At 31.9% G+C, this 22387-nt stretch overlaps 2 protein-coding genes and 1 long non-coding RNA gene across 19 annotated transcripts; all 3 read right to left on the reverse strand.

Annotated features, from left to right (window-relative positions):
- Window positions 1-1711: 1711 nt before the first annotated feature.
- On the reverse strand, window positions 1712-5413 carry Bigmax (helix-loop-helix-leucine zipper transcription factor bigmax). Of its 7 annotated transcripts, XM_072902230.1 has the most exons (6): window positions 5095-5413; window positions 4366-4553; window positions 3705-3857; window positions 3220-3599; window positions 3033-3146; window positions 1712-2938 (listed from the first exon to the last, which is right to left on the reverse strand). In XM_072902230.1, exons 3-6 carry the CDS (start codon window positions 3841-3843, stop codon window positions 2885-2887), a joined length of 687 nt encoding a protein of 228 aa, XP_072758331.1. In that variant the 5' UTR covers window positions 3844-3857; window positions 4366-4553; window positions 5095-5413; the 3' UTR covers window positions 1712-2884. The 7 variants fall into 7 exon arrangements, with proteins under 7 accessions (XP_072758331.1, XP_072758327.1, XP_072758326.1 ...); XM_072902226.1 differs by lacking the exon at window positions 4366-4553 and having other exon boundaries at window positions 3705-3854; XM_072902225.1 differs by lacking the exon at window positions 4366-4553.
- Window positions 5414-5452: 39 nt separating this feature from the next.
- Window positions 5453-7448, reverse strand: LOC140671120 (uncharacterized). The gene is made up of 4 exons (XR_012047679.1): window positions 7232-7448; window positions 6582-6614; window positions 6228-6459; window positions 5453-5483 (listed from the first exon to the last, which is right to left on the reverse strand). It is a non-coding gene; the product is annotated as an uncharacterized lncRNA (long non-coding RNA).
- Window positions 7449-9968: 2520 nt separating this feature from the next.
- Window positions 9969-19459, reverse strand: Dmpd (F-box protein dampened). 11 transcript variants are annotated; one of them, XM_072901568.1, is made up of 6 exons: window positions 19161-19459; window positions 15793-16063; window positions 15429-15677; window positions 13534-13729; window positions 13085-13458; window positions 9969-12839 (listed from the first exon to the last, which is right to left on the reverse strand). In XM_072901568.1, the coding sequence occupies exons 2-6, from the start codon at window positions 16021-16023 to the stop codon at window positions 12453-12455; spliced, it is 1437 nt and encodes a 478-aa protein (XP_072757669.1). In that variant the 5' UTR covers window positions 16024-16063; window positions 19161-19459; the 3' UTR covers window positions 9969-12452. The 11 variants fall into 11 exon arrangements, with proteins under 11 accessions (XP_072757669.1, XP_072757671.1, XP_072757667.1 ...); XM_072901570.1 differs by having other exon boundaries at window positions 19134-19459; XM_072901566.1 differs by lacking the exon at window positions 19161-19459 and adding an exon at window positions 18581-18782.
- Window positions 19460-22387: the final 2928 nt, after the last annotated feature.

The raw sequence follows: 22387 nt of genomic DNA on the forward strand, positions 1-22387 counted from the left end.
ATTTGTAAATTTCACGCATAGTTTACGTCCACATTTTTATATAGCAGCGTCTTCTCATTCGCGCATGAGGTTTTTTGACCCGATGAGGATACCATCGCGCACGCACCGACCCGTCGTAAAATTCCCCGAGCGCTGAGACTGATGATACCGCTCTCGGCAAACATCTAATATTCATATAAAGAAATACGATCTCCCTCATATCGCGGCATTTATCCTAGTCCCACATCCCACTAATGCACGACATCCAAGACTTCCGCATTCTTTTTCGCCTATAACGAGATATTTTTAGATATAGATTCTCTTCTTAAGATACGTTTTATGCGTCCCTTTTCTCAAGCGCGGAGAGATCTGGCTCTTTATCGATCTTAGTACTTCAATAGAAAGAGATTTAGCGAAGAGAGAATACCTTTGGGAATTCTAGGGTAGGTTTTGCGAGTGAATAATCGCTCAATCGAGCGAGGATATTTCGCTACGCGAGATATTTCATGCGTGTAAAAAGAGATGCGAGAGCACATCAAACAGTATAGACGGATTTAATCTGAATCGATTGTCAATAGCAAATAAAATCAGTAAATAGTGAAAAATGAGCGTAAAATATTGGAAAATAACACGCAATAGCGAAGTTAATTAAGTGCAATGACTAACTTTAATTAATTTTTTACGCAGTATGTTTGATATCACGGAAAACGTGGCGTTGTATTTCGATTAATTCACGTTCAGTGAAAACCATCTTTTGAATTCCAACACAACTGTTGGATGTAATTTAAAAAAATAGAATTAAACGAGAATTTACAAAAAAAATAGAAATAAAAAAAAATTAATTGCGAGCGCTATACTTTTGAAGATGTTATCATCATCGTAAGTTGAATATATAGAGAATAAAAAAAATGAAATTATTTAATAGTAAACGCATGAGAAAGAAAAAGCTAACACAGAATATTTAGCAACGAAATATTTTTTCACACACACACATAAAAGGAAATTTCCGAATAATTTATTATAGTTGGATCACAATCTAATTGACCCCAGATTTCCAATTTTAATTATCTCTATTCATTTTTAATTAGATTCTAGACGAGGAAATTCAAATCCTTTCCATGGCTCTTATATATAGCTACTAAAGTAATTTAATAAATAAGGTAACATTAGCAACTATACGAACGCATACAGCATGTCTTGTTACCTTGTTGTTCATTAAATTGTTCTCGTGCAAATACAAATTGATGCAATTTTCTAAAATGAAAAAAAAATAAAAATTCGTTACATGAATTTCTGTTACAGCATTTAGCGGAGTTAAATCCGCGGGTAAGGTACAAAATGCACGACAACATTTCCATCTTTCTGGTTGTCATTCTCGCGATCTGCGGTTTGACAATGATGACCGCATTGCTCGCCTGCTACGCCTGCATCTTTCGCGATTTGTGCTGTCGACCAGGAGGCAGATCCAAGAGGCGACGTCAACGGAATTCCGAGCGAGAGATAGATAATCCCATTAAGGCCAGATTAAACACGATACCATTAAACGATATCACACAGGGGGAAAGTATGCCCACGGAATCGGAAAAGATTTAAACAAAAGGACGGAAAATTTAAGGACGCAGCAATAATTGCAATTGTAAAAGCAATGCAAAATGTAAAATTTTAAACTATGATAGATATATATATATATATATATATATATATATGTATGTATGAATATTTCCAATAAATCTTTCGTATTTTTAAAAATAATATTAATTAAAATCCATATATATATACAGGAATTGGGGAATAATGTTAGATATACATTTGAAAGCCAGCTGCGCATACATTCGTTCATTGTAAATATATATTATAAATCTGTTATATACATAATAATCAGATATACATACATACGTACACACACACATATATACATCATATGCCATTTATTTATCGCAAAGTGTATGCAATAAAAGATCTAATAAAAATGTTCAATGGTATGGTCATTGATAACAATCCTGTATCATATATGTATATTTACATCCACTAACTGTATATAAAATAAATGTTGTTTTTTTATTTTTCCTATTATATATTTGTAACGTGCGCAACATGTGCGCATCTCTTTTGTGGTAACTTTATATGTGATCAGTAGTCCGAAGACTTCATCATACAAAAAATATTAGAGAATTACCATCTCTACTATAAATTATAAAATTTTGATTATTTGTAACAAATTAGGAAATATCTGTTATTATGTTTATTTCGCACAAAATTAAAAGAAAAAAAAAATAAACAAGATATTAAACAAAGTAACATAAATTATATAAATACACTATTTCAAAAATTAAGAATTTTTATTACTTATTATAAAGTATGAAAATTACTTTGTATAAAAACTCAAAATATAATGGTTTTAATATATATATTAAAAAATTCTGTGTCTGTATGTATATATATGCGTACATACACCCGCGCGCAAATTGTATTGAAACGTCGAGTGTCAGAAAAATTAATATTCCAACAATTGATTGTATTACAAAACAAATCTGTTTGAAAAATCAAATGCATCATTAGGATACATTGAGATCACACTTTGAAGCCTTTTTTAACCACGTACGGAACATAAAGATTTATATTAACTAGATAATAAAAAAAAATATATTAATACAGATACAGCGCAAAAATCATCAATATCTCTCCTTTCACTTTTAGTACGATGATTCAAATGGTTCAATCTCGCTTATGTCAGATTATCGAGCTTCCACTATCACTAACCAAATAAAAAAAGAGACATGTATACTTTGTTTCATAATCTTGAAATAATAGCTAAATATTAACGTATATTCTCAATAGCTGTACAAAGCTAATGAATTCTTCAGAGAGATTGTGCAACCTGTATTATTCTTAAAGATACATTTGACTAGTTAATCTGACTGAGTTGCTGCAGTACAGAAAGTACCACTTCGCGCAGAGTCTAAAAAAATAATGAGAATACATTTATCAATTTTCTTACATTTTAGAGAAATATGTCAAATGAAAGATAGATATAAGGAAATATAATAATTTACCTGAGGTTTACAATGCTCCTCTAACCAACTGAACACACAGGCGGATAATTCCGCAAAATTAGCTACAGAAACGTTATTAAACGTTTGGAAAAGGCGATCCATTATTGCCTGAAACTACAATACACAGAATTATGTAGGATAGTTAATTAATCACAATTTTAAAAAAGACAAAAGTATGTAATATTACCACTTGGAACTTCATCTCGTCTGAAACACGCATTTCCGTGTGTCCCGGTTGCGTTTGATGCGCCTTGACAATCTGCTCATAATTAGCTTGCATAATGCGTAACGCAACAACTTCCTTCCTCAGGGCATTACGTTCTTCCTCCTGTTTCCTCTTCTGTTGCAGCAAAAACTGTATGTAATCGATGGATTTTTGAAGCACTGTAGCCTTGGAGATCTTATAACCTGATGAATCTGTATGCTGACAAGTTGGAACCAAGTCTTGAAGAGAGTCGTAACCTTTCTTGATAGCATCTCGTCTTTTCTGCTCAGCTTGTGTATGGGCCTCCCTTCTACGCTCTTTGTAGCTTATGGTAGAGTTTTTGTTATCGCTGTCTTCATCCTCTGAACATTATATTACTTTTTCAATTTTCTATCGGCTAATCTGTCATCAGCTACTCTTAATCAATATAAATATTTAAAAAATGTCAATGACGGAAAACTACTTGCCTGTATTGTGAGCGGATGAAGACGGCGTATTCACTGATCCTGTGCTACTACAACGGGAAAATGTATACTTTTCGGTAGGACTGGATGGCTCCAACTTCATGTCACTATCTGATCCTATATTACCACTGCTAGCACGCATTGTCAAATTAGCTGCTTTAAAAACAAACAATAAAAATGCACATTATATACTTTTAACTTTGAATGGATGATTATGTATTTCAATATGGTTTTAATCACATGTGTGTGTATATATATGTAAATAAATAAATATATGTATATGCACATGTGTGATTAAAATCAAATTGAAATATATAATCATCCATTTATATATATTTGTATATTCTTCTCTTTCTTTGTATCATACAAATACTTTTCAAAAAGCTTGGCAAAGTTGCAGAATTTGAAAATGTTAAAGTAGTATTTACCCAATTATCTTATTTTTTAAAAAAAACTAAATTAAATAAATCCAAATGGACCATCAGACTCAACTGGATGAGGAAATATGTCAGAAAGTGATTTACATTATTGAGTTTTAGAGATTCATTTGCCTAAGCTAAGACGATATCAGTAGTAGCTTATCAGCTACTGCTGATAGCGACTGTTATCGACAGATAACGATGTCGCGGTCATAAAATCAAATTTCCTGAATGATAATACGCACCATTAGAAATTAATTATCCTGTTTTTTTCTCGCTGCAGTTTACATTTTCTAAATTCCTCTCATTTTCTTTCTTTTCAAATCCTCTATATTAGATATCTTACTTTAGATATATTCTTTTTATTATTCTTGAAATTTTCTTCTTTTTTGATTTCTCCCTCTTAAACTATCTGAGCATTTACCATATCATTCTGAATTGTACAAAAAAAAAAAGTCTAGCGGCTAAGAAACAGACTTTTATATGTCAGACAAAAGAATAAATTCTATGGTGTAAGCTTTAACGTATGTACACCATCAACAATCCATAAATATGAATGAACACGAATCAGACGAGTCTGCCAAAACAGTCACATGGTTGGCTGCGCAGATTTTCAGACGCGCATGAAAGAACTCGGTTGAAGGGGGGGGGGGCGGAGAGGAGTCCCCTCCACATGGAAATAATCGCATTCGCAAAACACAACACGTTGCGTGGAACGAACGTTCGTTGAACGCTAATTAAAGTGCTACGATCAATTAAAGTATTTCGACACGTTCAACAATCGCTCGCTCGACGCAATTCACACATACACACACACACACACACAGCAATTGTTTCCAAGGGTAGAGGACGTAAGATAGTGCAGTTATGATTGATTCTTGGAAAAATACGTGGCAAAGTTGGCATGAAAAAATTCATTTTTTTTTTTTTTTTTTTTGTTTTCTTTCTGTCGTCACGTTTCTTTTTATACTCACAATTTTCGTATCCATCTTTGTGCAATGAATCCGCCATTGTGCAGGTAGATTATTTTACATCAAAAGGATGAGAAATCAAATCGCGCACACTTTGGGGAACGGTTATGGCTCTGACAATGCGGTCTCGGGTAGATTAAGTCAAAATATTCGGACATCGGATTAGATTTATTCGTATATATGTATAGGAAGGAAAAGGTTAAGGCAAATGTCAAACCACGTCGAGTTTTTCCAATCACAATTTCACGTACAATTTAGACGTATTTGTCACGTAATTATATACTTTTGCTTGGTCTTCGCCATCTTTGATGGAGATACAACAGAGAACCTGTATTTTGTCTCTCTCGTTATTCTTGACTCTCCGCTATTTTGAGTCAGCTGTGCCTCTTGCGCTGCACAATAAACTAACGTAATCACGTGATCGAAAACGAGTAGAGCGCATGCGCTGTTAAAATATATAGGGGAACGTGGGATAGAACGGTCAACGTAAGCATTGAGCAAGTTTTCAACATATTAAAAAAAAATAAATCAATCTTTTTTTTACTAAAAATATTCTTTGGAATATCCACTATAAGAAAAAACACAAGTTTATTATAAAATAATAGTTTAAATAGACGAGATTATTGATTTAATAAAAGCCTAGATTTTCGTGATATGCTTTTCATGCGAGGTATAATGGACTACCTCCAAAACTTTGTTTATTTCATTAACATTGATGTCTAAAACTTCTTAAAAATTGTATATTATAATATGATATGTAGAACATAAGAATATAGATTTGTATTTTTAAATGATAACTATAAATTAATAAATAAAAACAATTCTCTTATTATAATAAATATTTTTCTCTTTAAAACATGGAAAAATATCCTTTAATGTAATAATTTTTGGTATTAATTTTGAAAGACGGCATCTATGTATACTCTCTTTCTTTCTCTAGTATAAAAATAAAAAGTACAACATTTCGTGGGCTAATATTTCAGCCTCAAAACATATTCATTTACTTTTGATCATATAAAAAATTATAATTAATCAATATTTACATAGACACAGCAGTATGAAATTAATAAGAAATGATCATTTTAAAATATAAATGTATTTACGGTAATAAAAAATAGAATTTTATCATTGTTTACCTTATGTAAATATATCGAAGAATTACAACTCAGTCGTGGAGAGCACAGCAAGTGCATTAAATAATTTATAACAACTTTCAACTAAAAATATTGCGACCACTGATAACAGTACGCAGAAAGAGGCACCTAATAGCAATAATTGCAACATATTTCATGACATGGTAGCATCTCTGTAAAAAGATATCGACTCTGTACCATTGTACCCCGCGGTGCCATTCTACCCCACGTTCCTCTATAATAAATCGAGAGATTATTATAGAATAACGGGAAAATATTGCGAATCAAGCGTGTATTTTTTTTTCAAATCAACTGGCTTATAATTAAAATAATAGAAAGAAAAGAGTTTAAACTCACCGATGCGCAGCGACGGAATGAAACAACATTGATCTGTAAAAAATACGCAATGTCATTATAAATTTAAGAATTAAAACAAGTGTCCAAATTATATTTAATATTTTGAAAAGAGATTACGCCCAAATAAAATATTTTTTTGAATTTTTTTATAAATATTAAATAACAAATAAATTAGGCGACGCGCAGACTCGCAGCGCGTCTAACTTTTGATTATGGCGGGAAATTTAATGCGGGAAAAGTCAGGCCGTATTTATACGCAACGCGAAAATGATTAAAATATTTAAATAGGTAACAATTATCATAAATATCTGCATATCATGAGACGATAATTTAATATGTATAAATTCCTATTGCGTCGATACTCGCTCAAGCAAAATAAATCGAGCAAAATATTTGTTAATCGTACATGTTAAATAATTGCGCTAAATGATATATGATATACATTAATCATTCACCAAAATCCTGTAATATTTTTCGCAATCACGTCTCGAAAATAATACACATAACATTTATACGGAACCTGTCGTTGTCTACCGGTCGAGTGTTGCCACGCGAAATATGTAATTAGAGATGATACGCTGTACGTCACCAAACGTCGGATTTATATGCTACGCAATCAAAATATGACCTTTCATTTATGACTTACTTACCAATTATTTACAAAAATACACTTGGCGATTCAGAATAATAGATCCGTCCTGTGCTCGCTATGTTTTGTTTCTGACTCCGGAATGACGTCAACAGATTCACGTTGATACGATATCGAACGTATCAAATTAATAATCATTTAAACAATTTAAAAATATATAAACGAAATATAATGTCGCATGCATAATATACATTTTGAACGTGTAAATTTCACGTACATTTTTTAATTCATTAAATGTTCGATATATCATCTCTTTAATCATTAATTTTTTTTCTATCGCATCTCGATATCTACGTCACGCGAATAAAGTGCGCAAAATATTTTTGCGCTGAAATAAAAAATGTCACCTCACTTTTTACTCTTTCTCTTTTATATACGTATTTCAAATTAATTTTAATAAAAGATATATCTTAACAGATTAAGTGCATTAGCCTTAAAGAGTGGACATATTTATTTGTTCTTTATGCATTTCGTAATAATATAAATTGCATTGTTTCATAAAATTGAGGGAAAAAAGAATAAAACATGAAAAAACTTATTTATAATTTTGAAAGCATAATTAGTATTTTGATTTAATTCGATGTAATTAGTATTATCATAGTATTATTATATTACATAATATAGTAAAGTAGGATCAAATACGAGTATAATATATAATAAGACAATTGATAATCTTAAATAAGACTGTTGTAAAAATGTTGTTTTATAAAAGTTATATATATATATATATATATATATATATATATATATATAATGTTATAACATCTTGTTGATAAAAGTTAAAAAGTTATGAAACAAAAAAATTGAAAATGTTTACTTTTACGTTTATAAGTTGAATGTAATATCTTTTTATCTTTTGACAATAACAGATGACAATTAATCTATATATAACAGCAAATTTTTTTTTAGTTGCATGCGTGAGATGTATATAAAACATTTTTTTTTTGTTTTTAAATTATGTTTATTATAAGGTGTATCTAATATATATATTTACAATCGCTTTAATACACGTAAAACCATTTAAGATAATATATCCGTAATTCTTCGGCGTTACAGCGCTTATTCCAGTAACGCTGGCAAATTGTGTTCCTATCTTTCCTCTTTGTCTAATTTCCTTTCGTTTTGTCTCCGTGAAGTGTACACGATTTTCTCTCTCTCTCTCTCTCTGGTATTCCTGGGTATTTGTCTATTGTGTACCTGAGGCAAGGACTGTTGCTTGCATTATTATTACGCTTGCAGATAGCAGGCTTTTGGGGTGGAGTAGGTATAATTTCGGGAGAAAAAAAAAACATATGTGTCCTCCCTCTCTCCATATATAGAACTTCTCTCCCTCCGTTCCTCCCTCCCCCCTGCGCGGACAGCATTCTACCGTCTAAGAAATTATTCTACTCCTAATCGCACATATTCACTGTTATACTCGATCATAAGTCTAACTTAGATCCATATATGCGTAGTACACAGTTCTACATTTGTATCGTTCGGGGACGGATTATGTCGGAAAGCCGAGAAGAGCGTAAAACTATTTATTTAAGACGACGTTGTGTTGTAACGAGACAACATTGTTGCAGGTGTTGATGTGTAGCGAGTGTATACATGAGGTATGTTTATACATGTATGTATGTATTATTAGGCCAAAATGCATCGACAATCGACTAACTCTGGTTAGCGCGATTTTTCCTTTACTCTCATATATTTTTTTTCGATCCATTCATTGATTTACAGACAAAAAAAAACACCCTTCTTAGAAACTAAGTCCTGAGAATTAGCGTTGAATAATATTGCCTTTCTTAACTTAATTCGCACCTGTAATTCTAGGTTTATCAATCAACGCATCACAATTTTTTTTTTGTATTTAAAATACATTACTTACGATGTAAATATTAAAGGAAAAAAAAATTAATACCGAGAATAGATTAATTAAATTTCGGTTAACTTCTTTGGAAAAAAAATCTATATATAAACATATAATTATTATATAAATATACATATATTTACATAAGTATTTATAAATATATGATTATATGTAGACAATTTTTTCATTTCTTCAAATTTTTTTCTCAAAAAATAATGCGAAAATTATTCTAATTATATTTTAATTATGCTTTTTATTATTTTTCCTACATATAAAAAAAAATCATTTTACATATCAAGAATATATTTTATATATAATTGTATATATAAAATACATTTATATTTAATAATGTATATAGATTTTTTTTCTTAGACTGTTCCTCTTTATGTAGTCTCACAAAGTTATAATGAGAATGTTACATTATTATAGTAAAAGAAAAAATCTGATGATTATCAGAGAATACAAAATGTTTGACACTAGTTGACCAGAGTTAGCACTGACTTGATGCAATTCGGCCGTTGATGTCGATTCTGAATTTATATGTGCTCATTCTTAGGGGCCCGAATGATGTGATAGAATGTAAGTTTTGTCCCTCCTCCTCTCCTCCGAGAATTTCATCTTCCCTGGATGTCCGAGAAATATGTCGCGCGGCAATTTACAGAGTGAACGTACAAGCATTTCGAAATTTCCGACACGTGCGATTTGGCTATGCCCGCCCCCGTAATGCGCTATTCAACGTAACATTAATAAGTGAAGTTTACATGCTCGTTCGCAGCCAGAAACGCCCCACGTGTTTTCTTTTTTTTTTTTTTATTTCGAATAAAGGTCACTTTCCCGCAGTTATAAATCGATAAAGCATCACATCATAAATTCTCGCAAAATTTGAATTTAATTATTTATATATATATATATATATATATATATATATATATACATATATACATACACATATACATATATATATCGCACACATTCATCTCACACAAATGCGCGTGTATTCTCCCGTTATACTCGCACCCTAAATGTTATCTCTTTTTTTTTCTCTCTAATTTCTTTTGACATCAATAAAAAATTATATATATTTATATATATTTTTTCATATATATTTCAATAATTATTTTATCGTTAATTAATTAATCTTTCAATTAATTAATTAATTATTATATCTTATTGTTCCATTAAACTAAAGTGTGTTCCATATGGTATGCACACCTTTCCCCTCGCTCCGGCACACAAGTTCCACTCAATATATATATATATACATATATATATATATATATATATATATATGTATATACACATATAAATGTATATATATATGTACATATATATATATTTATAATAAAGTATCATTCACTTATTTATCTGTATTCTCCATTTTTTCTTTTTAATAAGTAGAATCATGAATAACTCACAATATCTAACTACGCTGCTTTGAGATTAATTGGGTAATCAGTGCAAATGAGACATTAATTGCTTCTACTGTATCAATAATCGCGCAAGGTAAACCGTCAGACCTGCGAAAAAATTCGATTGCAAATATATATTTTCGATTGTTTTTATTATTTACGAATCTGAGCGCCCATTACTTTAAAATTTCTATTAAAACATGTATTCATAAAGAGTAATTTTTGTCAACTTTAATAATGACAAAATTTCTTTTTTTTTTCACGTAATATACAAAAATGGCATGATACCCAATATTTTTTTTTTTTTACCTAAATAGAATCATTCCTATAAATTATTATCTAGTTCTATTAATATTGCAATGCGCGCGTACACCATCTCTCTTAATTCTCTTTATAAGACGGTGTAATTCGTAAAAACAAACTAATACCTAATCCAGGTATTCATCAACATTTTGCTCTTTTGTTACAATTTGAATTTGTGCCAGACATATTTTTCTGGTTATCTCGCGCCATAAGACTAAGACGAAACTTTCATCATAAAACATTTTGATTTTATCCAGCTATTTTGAATTAATTCAAAATCTAAATAAACACAAAATTATAAAACTGGACAATAAGACATCTAATGGCATCAAATCATATATGTGGTTATAAACAAATTTTCTAAATTGAGCAAGTTTAAATAATTAAAACGAATTGATATGATTATTGGTGCACTATTTGCAGTGCTTGCGCAAACTATTTTTAATAGATCAGACACTTTTTAATCAATATCGTGAAATAAAATTTGCTAGAGATTTAACTTGAATTTTTATACATGCGAGTTATCATAAAGCTATATATATTATATCGTAGAGAATAATTTCAAATACTAAAACAAAATTTTCGACTTCCTAAAAAAAATTGTGTGCTTTGTTTGCACCAATTTATTTTATATAGAAGTTTTCAAAATGATATATATATATAAATTTTTTCCTCTGTTCTCATATTGTCCTAATTTGATAAAAAAAAATGTAAAGACGTGATATTCAATTTATATTCTAGCCATGAAAAGTAGAGACGAGAGTATCAGTTCATATGGTGAAGATAAGTCGAAAATTATTGCCACCGATTACTATCATTAACAAGTGCATCTGCACTATGTATTATACAGTTATGTTTTCTATACAACACACACTGCCACGACATAATACTTCTCTTCTAATAATTTATTTTCTCAGCACGAAAAACAGTCTTACAATCATATCATCATTGAAAATGTCAAACAATATTCTTCAGATTTACGCCATCAAACGACATATTTCGGACTACGAAATAACATTTATACAAATTGAACTGTGCTTTTGTCTCTGATTTTCATGGTTTTAATAAAATGAAAAAAAAAACATGATGAGAGCCACTGCGCTTTTTTGATCAAAGAGCAAAATGGAAGGCGAGTCTTTTCATCGCCGATAATATTGTAGTTATTGTATTCTATCACGTGATACTGCTGTTAAATGCATGACAAAGATAAAACGCGATTTTAATTTTCTATTATCCTTGAGTACCGCAGCAATGACGGTAATAATTGCGAAATAATTACAAAGAATTTTAAAAGGAATTCGGGAAAGTATAGTTAAGACGTTGCTTTATGAGCAAAGCAAATGATCGGCTAGGTTTCTTTAGAATATTTATAAAACGCACGCCATGCATCGGCGGCAACATCTCTGTCCGTGAGAAAAAATCTGACAATCATTTTATTGACGCGACTAAATGTTTTTTTTTTCCCTTTTTTTTAAACGAGGTTTCGTTGCGCAATATGCAGGACGTTCGGTGAGGAAATTTTGTACTCTTCTAAGATCATCGGCTTGCTGACATAAAGAAACGCGCGTAAACTATCGTAGAAAGTTCCCCATCTCTCCGGAAATCCAGATTAGAGATTGGTTGAACAGATATTTGTACCATGATCAGTGTTATCGATTTTATATCTTTGAGCGCTTAGCCTGACGAGACTTGGCAGTGCGACGTGATTTTTTCGCGGAATCGCTCGACGTTTCCTCTGTGGTGGATCTCCGTTTAAAGGATATCGAAGGCACGGGAGCCTTTGGGGGTGCCATCTCCTCCGTCGGCGTCGACGGAGGAGGTTGCGAAACTACGGATTGCTGTACCACTTCGGTGGGACTGTGGGCATCCGCGATGGGAATGAAGTCGTGCCCTTCACCAAATGCGTCTGGCAGCACTCCCTGATTGGCTAAAGCTTGTAAATCCTCCGTAGGGACTGGCATTGACTGACCGCAACCTACGCACACTGGTATTGCTGGTGATTTGGATCGCCAATACTGCAACTCGGTTTTGCACTTGTTCAATTCCTAAAAAAAAAAAAAAAAAAAAAATAATTCAACTATACTCAGGTTACAGATATATAGATATTTGATTTTTATATTATATTTGTGCACCAAATGAGAAGTTCAGAGTAAAAATAGATCAAGACATAAGATTTATAATATGTTTTAACAATTCATATAAGATTCACTATAAATGTCAAATTGTAAAGTGAAGTCTTATAAATTATGAACTTGATCTTGAATCTTTGTTTCGAACTTCTCGAATGTACCTGGGTAAATACCTGTAGGAGCGTGCTAAATTTTCGCGACGTCTCCTCATTCTTCTTATCATTATCATCCAGACGAGTGGCATATTCCACAATCTGTTTCTGTTGTTCTGCAATTTTCGCTTTACAACTCTTTAAATCCCTGCGCATCAACGTCAATTGGCTATTGTATCTTCTCATGCCTTGTTTGATCTTACGAATCCGTTTTCGTAGAACCATATTCGATTGTGGCGGTACACTGGATTCCAAAAGAGCAGGATCATCTGAGCAATGCGACGAAGAACCTTCTTCTTCACCATTATTGCCCGTTTTTCCATTTCCGACGGTTAAAGGTGCGGGATCCAGGCACATAAATGGTTTACTCACACTACTAGTAGCTGCAACAATAGTTGCTCTCCATAAGTCACATTACACAATCAAAAGTATAGTTTTAAACGATCAATTTCACTTACAAGAAAATGTTCCTGCAAGATCCAAAAAGTCGGCACCGAAATAAGGTATTTCCGGTAATGTTGGTTCAATGTGTTCCTTGAAATATTCCATGGCCATAGTGCTCAAATCAAACAGTTCATCTGTAACCTTGTAAGGTCTTTGCAATTTCGGAGTAACTTTTATGTAATAAAGAATGCGATAAACCTCGTCCAAGATCTGTAAAACGCATTTTTCAAAATTTTTACTCTAGTTTCTTTTTACAGTTATCAGATTAAATATAAACAGAAAAAGGTTGGAAAGTAAATAGTTAAAGGTTGTAAAGAAAATAGTTATTTCAAAAAGAGTTATTGCCACCAAATGTTAACATATATTTTACTTTATTATCTATAATATAATGTTCACAAGATACCAGCTTTCTTATCTTTTTGTGTTAGTTTTAAAATCTTTTTACAAAATATTAATAAAAAAGTAAGTAAAAGATAAAAAATATGTATATTCATCTAATCTTGTATAATTAAATAGATAAAAATTAATTTCTATGCATCAAACATTGAATTATTATAGAATAATATATCTAGATTGTTTAATTACTGTGAATCAATCTATATATTATATAGAACAATCAATAGAATCAATCTAGAATAGTTAAATAAAGTTATGGGGACACGCACAATAGATTTTGCTTATTTTTTTTACTCCAAATTGATTACACATGCAGCGCAAGAGAAGAGAATAGTGAGAAAAAAATAGAAAAACATATAAAGAAAAAGATAGAAAAAAGTTTGATTATATATGTATATACATTACGCAAAAAAATTAAAGGGCCACTTTCTTCCATATAAAAAAGGTCAATTTTTAAGTAGTTGTAACTTCCTTAAAAATAATCGGAATAAGATCGGTAAAAAAGCCTTTCAAAGCTTCAAGTTTTTAGTTCTGAAAAAAAAATTGAAGCTAAAACTCTGCTCTTTAACATCAAATTAATGAAATCGTTCTAGTCTCTTCTAGAATCTTTAAATGAATTTCAATTCTTTCTATTTGTTACAAAACTACATTGTAAGAAAGCGACGTTCGTTGATTAAACAAATTTTTCGAAAGTTTGTCCAAGAATACCGAATTAAAAAAAAAAATCTTAGCATGACATTTCATTAATTGGGTGTTAAAAAGCAGAGTAATCATTAATTTAAGTTTTTGAAATGTACAGAAAAAAACTTAAGACTTTGGTCTTTTGTACGAGTAACTGGAATGTTTTTTACTTGTAAATGTTGTAGAGTTCATGAAAATTTTAGCATTTTTTCGTTAACTTTCATTGATTTAAATAGAAAAAGATAAAAGTGCAATTTTTACTTCATTTTTAAGTGACAATTATACTTTAAAAATAAATAATGACTGAAAAAACGATAAGAGCATTTTAAAATGCTAACTTTTCTCTTTAGATTGCTTTTTTAATTATTAATGTACGATCATTTTTTCACTAGTTATAAGCGTTCAAAGTTAATACCTCGATTTTGTTTTAATAATGAATATCTAGGCGAAAAAACACAATGGAACATTTGTTAAAAAAAGAAATTGAAGCTAAAACTCTGCTCTTTAACATCCAATTAATGAAATCGTTCTAGAATTTTTTTTTAATTCGGTATTCTGCAACTCAATCGACGAACGTTGCTTTCTTAGAATGTAATTTTGTAACAAATAAAAAAAATAGAAGTTCATTGAAAGATTCTAAAACTAAAAACTGGAAGGTTTGAAACGCTTTTTTTGTTAGTTGCAACTACTTGAAAATTGGCCTTTTTTTTATATAGAAGAAAATGACCCTTTAATTTTTTTGCGTACTGTGTATTTTATATATGCAGAATCGATAATGTTCGAATCCGATGATACGAATGATTCTTATTTTTTGAAAAATCCTCATACTTACTTCGCCGGGAAAAAAGCAACAATGCTTCCGTTCAATATGTTTGCCGAAACTCATTTGCAGCAAGGTAAGCCGCATGTGCAGAGTTTCTATAATATCTGATTCGCATGCTAAAGGATGATTTCGACGCGCGGATTCACGTCTGGGCATCTGTGCTTTGATAGCCTGAAAACGACTCAGCATCTGAGCCTGTAGCTTTTGAAATGTAGAATTGAGGATTGATCCACAAATGCGGTCAAGTTGATGACAAACCTAATGCGAACAATAATGCTTGCAATAGTAAATTAATTATGGAAAATAAAGTTTTATATATATATATATATATATACACATACATGTTACATTGATATTTAAATCTAGTACTTACTAGACGCATATGTGCTACCATATTGAAACCTAAGTAGCTAAAAATCTTCTCAAGGACTTCGACAGGTAAATCCAAAAGATTCAGATTGCGTGATTCAATAGTGGATCCGTTGTTAGATGTGCCAGCAGTTACCGGATGATGCTTTTTCAATGAATTCACTTCTCCAACTTCACTAACTGATCCACTACTGCTGCTGTTTCCCATATTGCTTGATTGACGAGTCGACACCATTTTCTTGTTTATTAATGTGCAATTCTATAGCCACAAAAATCTGAAATAAAATTTTTCAGATAAATATTTTTGAATAGCACATAATTATTTAATGTGATCTATTTTTTCTTTTAAAATTGCATAATGTAACAAATGTTTAATTGTTATACACATTTTTATTATATGTAATCAAATTTTTATGTAATATTTTTTTATGTATATTTTAAGAATAAAAAGTACTTCTTTTTGATAAATATAGAGACCAAAATATAAATGTATATAAAAATGTATAATGATAAACAAGATTAAACGTTTAAATTAAATAATATGTATATTTATCTTCCTAGAAAATTAAATATTTATGATTATTCAAATTTTATCATATTTCTTGCTTCATTAAACCTAAAACTAATTATCTACTATAAAAAATGCATTATGACAAAAATTCTTCAAAAACATGTAACGTAACTTCCATTTGAAAAAAAAAACTTGTAAAAGCTAGTGAATGTTAGTGCTAAATGTTACTGCCAACTACAAAAATAACGATTATATCGCAAGATTAATCATTTGGATATAATAATATTTGTAAATTATTTCAGTCTCTGCACGCAAGAAATGACAAAGTTCTTCGAGTCGCTTCCTTTCTGAAAATCAGTTTAAATAGCAATTTACCAAGATCTATCTAATTGTAAGTGTTGTTAAACTCGCTTCGGAACAAGGTCTATCGAGGACCTGAAGACTGCAACGCGAATGCGTTATGCAAACACTTGAGAAAGAAATCGAAAATCGGATGTAGTCGTCTGAGGCAACAATAGACGAAATCAAACGTTGCGAAAAAAAAAACACTGATATCCGAAAATTCGAGGTTGTCATTAGATGACGATTACTTATCCGCGAATAGGGCGATCGTGCTTTGTTACGGGATTCAATAATGTCTCTCACGACCGATCTTGTCGAAACCTGTAGGTTTTATTGGATCGAAATAAAAATGAAAAAAATCAACTCCTTACAACTCCTTCAAATTCTGATCCTTAGAATATATCTCGATCGGAGAAAATTCGATGATACTTCCCCCTCCTCCCCCTCTATGAAAATTCGAAAAAAAACCGGCACTTGATAATCGTCAGAAAACGAGGATGCCGTGTTCACTCGATGCGTTCACTAACATCAGTCAGCGCACTCGGATCGACATTTCTCGAGTTCTGGATCGCATCAGTGTTTTGCTCTCCCTCCAACCACGCTTGGCCAAGCTCTCTCATCTTCCATTAATTTTTTTGTTACCGCTACTTCGATGCGTAGACCAGAACGAAAGATTGTTGGCTAAAAAAAAATCAATTTACCACCAGGGTAACGACGATCCCTGTTTGCTACACATTTGCGGAATAGAACTCCAATCTGATGAGATCAACGAATTGCTAACTTTTAATTCATTATTAAGATTAATTATCCAGATTATTATTTTATATTTTGTGTGCGTGTATATATATATATATATATGTATGTATATACACAGTCGGACCTCTTATCCTACGCGACATTTTCGGAATCTTCCCCTTAAACCTCTGATCCTACGACAAAAATTTGAGAGTGGGGATATAATTCCCCTTTCGCGGTCGTAGCATGAGAGGATTTTTTGTCGTAGGATAAGAGGTTTCGTAGCATAAGAGGTCCGACTGTATATGTATGTGTGTGTGCGTGCATATATGTTGTGTGTGTGCGTGCATATATGTTACGTATGTGTGTGTGCGTGCATATATATGTGACGTATGTGTATATATATATATATATATATATATATATCGATGTGAGGCGACATTAACGGTCGCGGAAAGAGGTTTGCGCGGCGTCGCGAAGAGTCGGAAGAGGGGGAGTGATGTAGCATAAAGAGAGAGAGAGGAGAGAGGGGGGGGAGAGAGAGAGAGAACCGAGTCGCAACATTAAATGACGACGAACAAAAGGTTGGAGCCCGAGAAGGAATCGAACGCGACGGAATCGATTTCACTGCAAACGCGAAAAAAGGATCACGGTCGCGTCGTCGTAACAAAGATTGCTTCCACTCCGTTCGCACCAGATACCTGGAATATATCCGCGTCAGGAGAGCGATTCATTCCCCGATGCCTCTCGATCGTCCCCGTGGAGAATAAGCGGAGGGTTCACATGTACATACATACGTTTTACATACATACATACACACAGTATATATATATATATATATATATATATATATATATATATATATATATATATATATATATATATACACACACACACACGTACATAGACCGAGACCTAAAACCGAACTGAGATTACTTTTTTTTTTTTTTTTTTTTTTTTTTTTTACGCCACCTCGAAGAAACGCGAACGACGGACGGACGTAGACGAGAGAAACAAACCCGGTGACTGTGCGAGTAATCGATGCACTCGCGATCTTCTCTCTTTCTCCGCTACAACTGGTATAATCTGGTCGTCGAGAACGAGATCGGAAGATATAAATGTATATATATGTATATATATGTATATATATGTATATATATATATACATATATATACACACATATATATATATATATATATATACAAAAAGGGTGAGAGAGAGCAAAAGCTCGAGGGCTCGAAGGGAGACAACGTGCCCCGAGTTAGGCGAGCGCCAACGATCACTGTATCCGCGTTGGCATTTTCAACGACATTTTGACGGAGAGACTTCTCCGCTCTCCGCCTCTCCAAGCTACCGCGTTCGTTCTCGCTTCGTTTCACTATCGACCCCCTCTCTTTCTTTCTTTCTTTCTTTCTTTCTCTTTCTTTCTTTCTTTCTTTCTCTTTCTTTCTTTCTTTCTTTCTCTTTCTTTCTTTCTTTCTTTCTTTCTTTCTTTCTTTCTTTCTTTCTTTCTTTCTTTCTCTCTCTCTTTCTCTCTCTTCCACTACGACACTTGCTATCACTCCCTCTTTGTCATTCTCTCTTTTTCTTTCTCATTCACACATTTCGCTCGCTCGCTCGCTCACTCTCTCTCTCTCTCTCTTTCTCTCTCTTCCCCGTTAAAACGACCGTGCAATTATGGCGCGGTCAGATACATAATCGCGCAACCCGGGAAAAAAAAGGCCGTGCATCTCCAGCAGTTTAGTGAGTTTCTTACCCTTTCACTCGCTCTTGTATCTTTTACCTGCCTCTGCTGTCTGTGGCTGTCTTCGTCGCACTCGTAGATTATCCGCTGCAGCAGTCTCGGAATAAGACTCTCTCTCTCTCTCTATTCCTCACTCGCTCTCTCTCTCTCTCTCTTTCTCCTTCCTATCGAAAATAAACGTTGTCACTGGCCGCGACGGCGAGCTGTTGCTGCCTTCTCGCGCGCGCACGCAGAAATTTCGCAGAAACAGCGGTGACAGCACGCGGCCCTCGCGCGACCGAGCCGTTGCTACACTCCACAGCGGCGACCCGAGGCTACGCCGACGTTGACGGACGACGGCGACGACGGCGACGGCAACAACGAGAATGCGTACATATGTATTACCCGCGGCGCGGAGAATGCGCTCGCGACACACGCGCTTGCGTCTCTCGCGTTCGATGCGTGCTGCGCACCGCGCGCCGCGTGCCAACTGCCAACGACGGTACACGATGCACGTGTGCGGCTTCTGATTGGTTGCCGTATCTGCTACCAGTCCGTAAACCGCTGCGACGCTCGCCGAATCGTTCCATCCTTGTTATTCGCCGCAGGTTAAACAAAGACAGACGATGTTCGCGCGCGTTGAAAACGGCAAGTGGAACGCACCTTAGGTACGTATGTATATGCTACACACTTCAAGTAATTCGTACGCTAGGGATTTTTCGATTGCCATAGTATCTGTGGCGACATCTGAGAAAATCGGCTAAAATAACCTGATAAGAAAGTTGATAAAGAACGCAAATTCTCATATCCAATAAATTTTATCCCAGTATGCTAATAAATATAATTTTAATTTTCAAAATAAATACTTTATTATGTCACGCTTTTATAAAAGTCTTATTAATTTGATTTTTGCAATATATTAGCTTCAATAATTTTCTAGTTATAGGGCGTTTTCCAGCAAATGACACAGACGACACAGTGTAACACAGTGTCCATTAATATAAGTGAGACACAACGAATGTTCTCCCTTATACTAATGGACACTGTGTCGCCTGTGTTACTTGCTGAAAAACGCCCATAATAACCGATTAAAAAAAAGCCCCCAAAAGTAGCACATATTCGTTTCAAAAACGTTTCACAAATGTTTCTGCGAAACCTTTTAGAACCGGCTTTTGAAAACGTTTCTGATTGGTTAAAATGTCCACTTAAAAAATGTTAAGGGAAACGTCATTTTCTAACAAAAAAAAAAAAAACTGTCTGTTTAAGAAACTACCAAAGTACGGTTTTTTTCCTTTATTTATGAAAAATTTGTTTATCCACAGATTCAATAAAATAATGCGCATATATGGATATAATCCATCTATTTTCATCATGTTCTGAATTTTTTGTCGAGATTACATCAAAAGTCAAACTGACAAAAAAGACATAATTTAAATTATACTTTTAGTACCTTTTTTTTAAGCTTTATATACATGTTATGAAAACTTGAATACGAGTTATAGTTAAGTCTGAACACGCCACATAGCGGCAAACAAAGGAACACGTATATTAAATAAAATAGATGTCTTTTGTCTTGTCGAAAAGATGATCAAAAAGACATCTTTTCATCGACTAAAATTAATTATGACTTTTAGAAGACATCTTTTAAAAAATGACTTTTTTTGTAGGTAGAAAGATATTCTTTTAGACATCTTTTTAGCCTTGTCAGATAGATAACTTAAAAAAGACATCTTTTCGTCATCTTTTAATTTTTTGTGCTATCTGGGGATCGTCTTAATAAATACAGTCTTAATAATGTGTATATATATAATTTTGAATTAAAAAATTAATTTTTGTTCTATTTATAGAAACGTAAAAAATACGTTTCTTAAACCATGATTTTAAAAATGTTTTTGTTAAAACGTTTCCCAAATAACACAAGCTATTCGAAAAGAATTCATTTTTATGTCACCAATTTTAAGTCCCTTTTGACATCCATATAGAATACATTTTATAAAATGAATTCTTTTCGAATAGCTTGTGTTATCTGGGTTCTTATTGGTGCTTGACGGTTAAAAAATATTGGATACGTTTACAAAACGTTTATAAAACGAACATGTGCTACCTGGGAAGCGATTGAAAAAAGGCCCTTTTCGCAAACTAAACTTTTTGGAAAAAATAAAAAATGATCAATAATGATGGCTAGTAAGAGCAAATCACTGTTCTTGGAGCACAAAAATTTATTTTGGTTATGAAAATACAAATTAAATGAAAGCGAACGTTTCCCAGGTAGCACAGGTTCGTTTTAAAAACGTTTCACAAATGTTTCTGCGAAACGTTTTAAAACCGGCTTTCGAAAACGTTTTTAATTGGTATAAATGTCCACTTAAGAAACGTTAAGGGAAACGTTATTTTCTAACAAAAAAAAACGTTTAAGAAACGGTCAAAATACCGTTTTCTTTCCTTTATTTGTAAAAAATTTGTTTATTCACGGATTCAATAAAATAATGCATATATATATATATATATATATATATATATATATATATATATATATATATGCATTATTTTATTGAATCTGTGAATAAACAATCATATTTATTATATATATATATATATTAAATTTAGTTCAATTTTATTAAAATATATATATATATATATATATATATATATAATGTTATATATATATATATATATATATGTGTGTGTGTGTGTGTGTATGGGTATGAACGCATTATTTTATTATTATTTTATAAGAAAACAAATCTTTTTCACGCATAAAAACTGTTTTTTTCTTTTATAAAATAAATATATGTATACAATATGTTCATATATAGTAGTTTATATTGCCTGTATATTATAATAAGATTATAATCAAAAATATATAAAGTACAAATCATAATAAAGTATTTTAAAATAAAGTTCTTATTTAAAAAAAAAACATTTAAACATATAATAATTATACCAAAGAATGAAAAAAAAATTAACACATACATAAAATGAAAAAAAATTGACACATTTTTCCAGGAATATAACTTTTTTGTCTTGTATACTTATTATGTTTAAATCTCAACATAGAACAATTTTATCTTAAAATTATTTTAAAATTTAATAAATGTTAACCTAATTTTAACTTAAAAAATAAAAAAAATTACAACAAAATTAAAATTTAAAAAAAATTAACTTTTTTTAATTATTCCAAGAATATAATTATTTTCTTGTACTTATGTTTCAATCACAGAACTGTGTTATCTTAAAATCTAATAAATCTTAACTTAAAATTTTTATTCTTGTTGAAAAGTTCTTCT

The sequence above is a fragment of the Anoplolepis gracilipes genome, chromosome 11 (genome assembly GCF_047496725.1).
Source record: "Anoplolepis gracilipes chromosome 11, ASM4749672v1, whole genome shotgun sequence".
In the NCBI taxonomy this organism is placed as follows: domain Eukaryota; kingdom Metazoa; phylum Arthropoda; class Insecta; order Hymenoptera; family Formicidae; genus Anoplolepis; species Anoplolepis gracilipes.

What these genes read in the sequence shown, in the direction of transcription:
- Bigmax (XM_072902225.1), bottom strand. Translation starts at nt 5,131, where the DNA reads ATGGCGGATTCATTGCACAAAGATGGATACGAAAATT. An exon ending in CAAAGATGGATACGAAAATT is followed by an intron (nt 3,858 to 5,094) that starts GTGAGTATAAAA and finishes TTGTTTTTAAAG; the next exon opens with CAGCTAATTTGACAATGCGT. An exon ending in TTCATCCGCTCACAATACAG is followed by an intron (nt 3,600 to 3,704) that starts GCAAGTAGTTTT and finishes TATAATGTTCAG; the next exon opens with AGGATGAAGACAGCGATAAC.
- Dmpd (XM_072901568.1), bottom strand. Translation starts at nt 16,023, where the DNA reads ATGGTGTCGACTCGTCAATCAAGCAATATGGGAAACAGCAGCAGTAGT. An exon ending in GTTGCTTTTTTCCCGGCGAA is followed by an intron (nt 13,730 to 15,428) that starts GTAAGTATGAGG and finishes TGCGTTTTACAG; the next exon opens with ATCTTGGACGAGGTTTATCG. An exon ending in TCCTACAGGTATTTACCCAG is followed by an intron (nt 12,840 to 13,084) that starts GTACATTCGAGA and finishes TTTTTTTTTTAG; the next exon opens with GAATTGAACAAGTGCAAAAC.